Source organism: Sycon ciliatum, chromosome 7 (assembly GCF_964019385.1).
Source record: "Sycon ciliatum chromosome 7, ocSycCili1.1, whole genome shotgun sequence".
Classification (NCBI taxonomy): Eukaryota; Metazoa; Porifera; class Calcarea; order Leucosolenida; family Sycettidae; genus Sycon; species Sycon ciliatum.
The window spans coordinates 32,492,692-32,500,191 of NC_088649.1; the positions used below are offsets into that span (position 1 = coordinate 32,492,692).

At 47.0% G+C, this 7,500-nt stretch overlaps 1 protein-coding gene across 1 annotated transcript in view; it reads right to left on the minus strand.

Annotated features, from left to right (window-relative positions):
* LOC135821345 (uncharacterized) overlaps nucleotides 1–7,500 on the minus strand; it is a 46,459-nt gene that overhangs the window by 27,365 nt on the left and 11,594 nt on the right. The window contains exons 6-10 of the mRNA XM_065334412.1: nucleotides 7,484–7,500; nucleotides 5,662–5,756; nucleotides 4,731–4,829; nucleotides 3,422–3,535; nucleotides 2,254–2,373 (exon numbers count right to left, since the gene is read on the minus strand). The exon at nucleotides 7,484–7,500 is cut by the window's right edge and continues 261 nt beyond it. Of these exons, the coding sequence (XP_065190484.1) occupies nucleotides 2,254–2,373; nucleotides 3,422–3,535; nucleotides 4,731–4,829; nucleotides 5,662–5,756; nucleotides 7,484–7,500 (445 nt within the window). The remainder of the gene's footprint in view (nucleotides 1–2,253; nucleotides 2,374–3,421; nucleotides 3,536–4,730; nucleotides 4,830–5,661; nucleotides 5,757–7,483) is intronic.

Here is a 7,500-nt window from a genome sequence, read left to right on the forward strand (position 1 = left end):
CATTGTGACTATGGATGTGGTGGCCCTTTACCCTAGCATCCCGATTAACGATGGCATTGCAGCAGTCATGAGAGTCCTCCGACAACACGAGGGCAGCATCGATCTGTTCGGTTTCCGAATTGGGCAGGTCAAGGAGCTCCTCGCACATGTGCTGAGCTCTAACTACTTCCGGTTTGGAGCGCAGGTGTACCACCAGAAGGATGGTGTGGCTATGGGCAATAACCTAGCGCCCCCCCCCCCCCCTTGCCATCCTGTACATGCATGACCTAGAGAGTTCGCTCTTGCGTAGTGCACCTGCCAGCCCAGTTCTGTACAAGCGCTACATCGATGATGTTTTCATTGTGTGGAACCTCGGTCCGGAACTTCTGCAGAGTTTCCTAGATCACTTCTATAATGCTGATCCTAATATTAAATTCACTCACCAATCCACGGAGTTGACTGGCTCAATCAATTTCATGGACACGACCGTCCATGTCTCACCAGATGGATCTATATCCTATGAACTATACCGCAAGCCATGTCACAGCGGACTGGTATCAGACTACAACTCGTCAGTTCCCAACCAGCAAAAGAAAGCAATTGCTTCCTCTGAGTTCCTGCGTGCCGTCCGTCTATCCTCCGATGCTGACACCCTCAAAAGAAGTGAAGAAAAAGTAACCAACATCCTAAAATTCAACAACTTCCCAGAGTCATTTATAGTTTCGGCACGTGAACGAGCTATGCGCCCCCGACGTGGCAGAGTGTAGAATGAATACCGTGTCACCCTCAACCTACCGTTTCACACCGAGTATATCCACAACAAAATTCATGAATTTCTCCGGAAGTACAAGATAAATGCCCAGCTGATCAACAGGAACCGCCGTCTAAGTTCTATGATTTGCACGTCTGCCCTCCGCAAACCACCATGCTGCAGGTATGTAGACCCGTCCAAGCCCCGTAAACGGGGGCGGCCCAAAGCTGCTTGTGTCGCCTGCATGTCCGATTCAGAAGCATGCACAGAGCGAAACGTCGTATACCACCTCGAGTGCAAACGTGGTGATAAATATGTCGGAGAGACGTACCGCAGCCTCGCCACCAGGACAAAAGAACACAACGACGACGCACGCAACACAGTGAGCGGCACCGCGCTGGGTGAGCATTTCGCAGCCAAGCATGCATCTGACCCATTGCCATTGGGAGCAACGGCCTTCTCGGGTATCCGGGTTCTTGGTTCTGAGCGTGACCGCCCCAGGAGGAGGATCCGGGAGGCCATCAACATCAGGGAGCGATCCCCGGAAATCAACAACAACAGTGGTTGGGATCTGCTATAACACCACCTGTGCGGCCTTATTGGCTTCTAGCATGCGTTCTGGGTGATGCACTCGGCACATGTGTGTGGGCAATGCATGCATTCAAGTGCCTTGGCTACCACCTTTTATGGAGTATGCTCTTCCACATTCTACCATGGTCTGCAATCATCTTTCTTGCTCAGCTACCTTTAGCATCATGCATGGGATGTTGTTGTACTGACCTGTGCGCTTTGCCGGCGTTGAATACAGCTGTTATTTACTGCGAGTGGCGCGGGGCTCTACACACCTCACTGGTGGTGTGAGACTGGAACTGGGCGTGTATCACTGCTGTAGTGCAGTATCTACTTTCCTCGCCGTTTGTGCTTGTGTTGTCATGTATATGTAGTAATGCACACCCGCCATGACTTGCTTTGCACTTCTCTACGCGCGCTGTCACTATGTACCGCGCTTTGCTTGCTTGCCTCCTTCTTTTATACTGCTGTTCTTTGCATGTCCACTTCATTCCTGATGATGGTCATAAAGACCGAAACGTTGTAACGATACCAATGGATTTGTGTGAAATGCAGTGCTCTCTTGAGTGTAGGCAGGTTGCCTGCAAACGATTCAAATACAAGTAAAGTAAAGACATCACCAACCGCGTTACCACCGGCCTAGAATTGTTTTGAGAATCAAAACCAGCTTAGAGAAGTTTCGCTCGTGCCTGACACGAGCGAAACTTCTCTAAGCTGGTTTTGAATCATTTACTTTACTTTTATTGTGCGCTCAATATAGCACAGGGTACGTGATTTTACCAGTGTGGCCAGATGCAGCACCATAAACGGCGAGGGTGAGGTGGTAAATCTCACGACCAATGCCTGATAAGGGGTTGAACTTCGTTAGCTGCATCTATGTACCCTGAGTACCCAGTTGGCCGTGGATGTCGATATGCACGAGGAAAATTGGAAAGAAAACAAAGCCTGCTTACTCCGAATTGAGCTGGTGGCTTCAGATGGCCATGCTGTGGAGCACCTGTGGGCGGTGGTGGAAACATGGGTATCTCCGGCAGACCACCTTCGTTATCGCCCTTTATCGGACTGCGTGTTAGCTGGAGGAAAGGAACATGAGGCAAAAACAATTCAGTCTTCAGCAAGAAAAGGGGGCTTGTCAACTAACAACCACTCTATTTAGTTGCTATTCATAATCGTCGAACGCACTGGATTAAAAATCCTTTATTGTGATGTCAAAGATTTATGACTTTTCTTCAGTAGGAAGTTAAAACCGACCTCGCCCATCATTACATTCGTAACAATTATTTCCGCATGTAATTTTCAAGAGAGGATCTGCTAAATAAGTTCTCCATATGCTGATACAGTGGACTTAGGCGATGACATTGTACTGGTCTGTGATAGAGCATAGTGCGTATGTCTGTCTTCAGCTTTTTGAAAGGGGGAATACAACAGAGCAAAAAAAATGTTGCCTGATGATTGCGAAAGCATGAAACTTCAAGTCGCAGCAAACAAGCCTCGATTGCCCTCGTGGTTCTGTATTACTCTCTGGCTCCGCAGTGTTGAGCATTGTCAGCACACTGGGTGCATCCTCCGGTGAAAGGGTGAATATTATCAGTAACAAGACCTGGAGTACCCGTAACCCCTTCGTTGTTTGGAATTATTGGTGTGTGTGTGTGTGTGTGTGTGTGTGTGTGTGTGTGTGTGTGTGTGTGTGTGTGTGTGTGTGTGTGTGTGTGTAATTTGCTACAAAGGGTAGCAACTTGTCAGCAGTGGGAGTGCATGGAGGAGAAGAGGAGGAGAGATTGTTGCATTATTGAACAGCCGAATGGTACCGCTCACAGTTTTATCGATTTCCCTCAAACCAATGATTTTTTTCTTAACTATAATTCTACTCCTTCTCTTCATTTCTATTTGAACATTTCCATTTGGATCAATGTAAGAACAACAGCGACGACAATAACATCGTGAGGATAAAGATTTGAAAAAGCAGCAGCAGCAGCAGCCACAATAGCAGCATATGCAGCAGCAGCATATGCAGCAGCAACAGCAGCAGCCACAACAGCAGCATATGCAGCAACAGTAGCAGCTAAGGTGACGACAAGGAAAACAACAATAAGAACAACAACTTCAGAACCGTTAGCTCACCACATCGTATTTGGTTTGAAGCATGGAGTCACGAGCAATGCAGATGGCTGCTGGTGCTGGATCATCTCCCTCCTCATCCTCCTCTTCATCTTCCTCCTCACCCAGGGAATAGCGCTGTATGTATGCAAGCACATAGTTGTAAAAAAAAGACACCAATAATGTATTAAGCACATCATACGCTATAATGTCCGTTAGCCCCATCCCTCACACAAACAAGTCAACAAAGAGGCATCTTTGGATTGAGGAGTGCTGGTTTCAAAACAAGTGGTTTGAAGCTCAAAGTAGAGCTGCTGTTAGCTCAGAGCAGAGCTGCTGTTAGCTCAGAGCAGAGCTGGTGTTAGCTCAAAGTAGAGCTGCAGTTAGCTCAAAGTAGAGCTGCTGTTAGCTCAAAGTAGAGCTGCAGTTAGCTCAAAGTAGAGCTGCTGTAAGCTCAAAGTAGAGCTGTGATTAGCTCAAAGAAGAGCTGCTGTTAGCTCAAAATAGAGCTGCTGTTAGCTCAAAGTAGAGCTGCTGTTAACTCAAGGTAGAGCTGCTGTTAGCTCAAAGTAGAGCTGCTGTTAGCTCAAAGTAGAGCTGCGGTTGGCTCAAAGTAGAGCTGCTGTTAGCTCAAAGTAGAGCTGCTGTTAGCTCAACATAGAGCTGCCATGCTAAATGGATGTAATATAGCGCAAGGCAGAGCCGCAGCAAATAGCTAGATAACACCGGTTGTGAGAGTGGACCCGATTAGTGGGTACGATAATTTTAATGATGATGTGAATAAGTTGGATAGGGAGGTATGGTGGGAAAAGAAACACGGCTGAAGCACGATCCGTTGTCTGGAAGAGCACAGCAGGGCAAGCAAGATTTGTTTTTCTTTTCAGCAAAACGGGCTGGTGCCATTTGTGATTACACAGCAAAACAAAGCGCATGACGTCAGTCTTGAGTGCAGTACAAAGCAATGCAGTGCAGTGCGTGGGCTAGTTCGGATTGTTGCTAACAAGTACTAGCACAGCTAGTAGACCATTCGTATGTGTAGTATAATACATTCTCGCCTTGCTGTCTGCTTGTTTGTGCCTCCTTCTATTCCATTTTTTCACACCGCTTTAGGAGCTGCATCTGCGCCTTGATCCATAGAGGGCGGCAGCGCTCCTACGGATGCGGAAAACTCGATCTCACGCGAGCCGTGAATTTCGTCCTTCCATCATTATTTAGTTATTTTCTTACATTCCATGGTCCGCTATCACCCCACTCTCGCTCTATGTGTGCCAATTGGTCATCGACCAGGAGTTTAGTGAAATGAGATCTCTTTAAAGTAATGCTTCAAACGTACCTCGTCATTCTTGATCTTGCGTACAGTTGACAGGAGTGAGTCCTGCAGCCGGTTCAGCTCCTCGATCTGGCCACTAAGCGTGGGCCGCAAAGCAGTGTGCTGTGGGTAGACCAATTGAAGATCATAAGAAAAAAACAGAGCTCCAAGAATCAGTTCCAGAATGAGAACCCAAAGTGGTCAGGTTATTTTGTATGCAAATGAACCTGCTCCTCAGAGATTTCATCAGCAATTTTGAAAGACAGCAATGCCTACTGCATTGATAAGCAGCGTTTTTTGTTTCTTTCTCTTTTCAACTATGTTCACATAGCCAGCTCGAAAAGAATAGAGAGGTTCCGTACTATGTAAAGTTGAGCAACTTTACGTTAGGGGGTGGGAAAACCCGTGAATCCGCGAGTTTGCACTCCACTTATGGAAAGTTGTCTACATAGAGTACGTAGATAGGGCTCTGATAACGTAGGTGCTCCGTAAGTGGATTGGGGCACAAATTTATGACTCTCTTCCCAGGTCGATCCGGTTGTACACTGCCGCTTTCGGAGTTGCCAAGGGCAGCTACGTGATTTGAAAACTCCGTATGGCGGAACACAGATCCGCGCATGCAGTTTACGTAAGACTTTACGTAGATCGACTACGTTTTTTACTGGCGTAAGTACGTTATGCGGAACCTCTCTAATAATGAATGACAATGGTACAGAGGCTAAGACAAATGTGACGAATAATGAACAAAAAAATGAACAAAAATAAAAAATTCAAAATACGCAGGAGCACATGGGGGGGGGGGGGGGTACGATGCCTAGTGGAACCACCGCCACAGCCCTTCGTCAGAAGCACCAGGCGTGTAGCATGCATGGGGCACAGGGGAGGGGTGAGGTGCGGGGGGGGGGGGGGGGGGAAGGGAGGGGGGCAGCTACGTCTCTGAGGACCTTATACTTACCTGGCTCTTCTTGGAGGATCTTCTGAGGTCCTTTGTTCTTGGACTGTCATCGTCCACGCTAGTTGAAGAGCTGGATGAGATGGCGTCCAGACCACCTTTAGCAATACATTCCATGACGCAAGGGATCACATAGCCATACAAACACACACACAGTAAAACGTGTCAAAGCGATCACTCTGATAAGGCAACCAGCTGTCCAAAAAGACCACTAAAACAACGAGCAATGGATGCTATTTCCAGTCAAATGACTCTGCATGAGGAGGCCAGCTGTACACGGGGACAACACATTTTGCATTTCCCTTGAGCCTTACACAGGTTTTTACTGTACCATACTTTGTAAAAACTGGAAAACGTGGTAAGCTTGCTGCTTTGTACAACTCCCAGAAAATAACTTTATTGTGACGTCGGAAGGTATTTTAGTGTGGTACGGTCACGTCAGCTAGCTGAAGTACAATTTCCTCGTGGGGGAGGGGTGGCTAAGCCGAAACTTTCGGAAATTTAGAGCGCAAATCAGTGCATTTTATTGACTCGCGGGGTACTTGGGGCAAATAGTGGTACGGTCAATACCGTAGTGACCGTACCGTATGCGACGCCCCTGAACAATGAGAGTGGCTCTACTTAACGGCTTTTCCATCAACTTGTTTCCATACCCCACCGTCTAGCGGACCGTATTTCCGGAGTATCAGCCGCACTGGAGTATAAGCCATGTTTGGCACGAAATACAGATGATATCTAACCTAATTTTGAGTGTTCAAAGTGCAGCTTTTAGAGGGTTTTCGATGACATAATTCATACCCATAAACGAAAGACAGCTGAGTGGCAAACAAGCTGGATGCTGGCAAATATGGGATAAATGTGTACTGAGATAGTGCCATTTTGTCGCACTCGCTGACTCTATAAGGGGTCATCGCAAAAGTTTTCTGTCGTCCCTGAAGCGAACAGTATTCATTTCGTACTCGGACCCCCTCCCCTCCCTCTGAAACGAACACAGCTTGCGATGCTGGATGACGAGAATCGCATGCATGTACATGTCATATGTACAGTGTCTGTCGACTTGCGATTTTGGCTCGCACCCCCTCCCCCCCCCCCCCCCCCCCCCCACACACACACAGACACACAAACGAATCATGTTCATTTCAGGGACGACAAAAAGCCTTTGCGACGACCCCTAAGATCTGGTTCGTTGGTGGACAGTTCGTCATAACTCGTAACATTTTGTCTTTCTCCTTTTTCACCATAATTTAATTGGCTCACCATCCGAGTTGAGATACTGTAAGTCGACAAATTTTCGGCCCATTCAAATTTCGGCCTCCCAAGGCTAAAACCCATTTCGGCCGCATCAAATGTTCAGCCTGTACTGCTGCCGCCTGTGTGTGTGTGAGTAACTCTTGTACGCTAAATGATTTCAAGGCCAACATGAAGCTCGTGTTCTAATAACTGCTAATTCTTTATCGAGGTTTGTTTCTCTTTGCCTCCAGTAATGTGTAATCATTTTTTTTGCTTTGTTTTTGTTTACTGCCATGGCCGGCTACCGGCCCCCTCCTTCCATATTGGCCTATATTCTCTGGCCACGGGAAGGTGAAGTATATAATAACACTGAACCTTGGAAAACGAATTTCCGGCCAAACATGACCAGGGCCGAAAATAGCCGAAAATAAAAATGCACTGAATATTTGTTGACTTACGGTACTCTAAAGCCCTAATATGGAAACCAGCTGAGTGGAAAAAGTCATATTTTATTGACTTCTGAGTGGAAAATGTACTACACGTACGATGAGTCATTAAAAAAAAACCTTTATACTCGGGAAAACACGATACTTACTTCTGCTCCGCACCTTG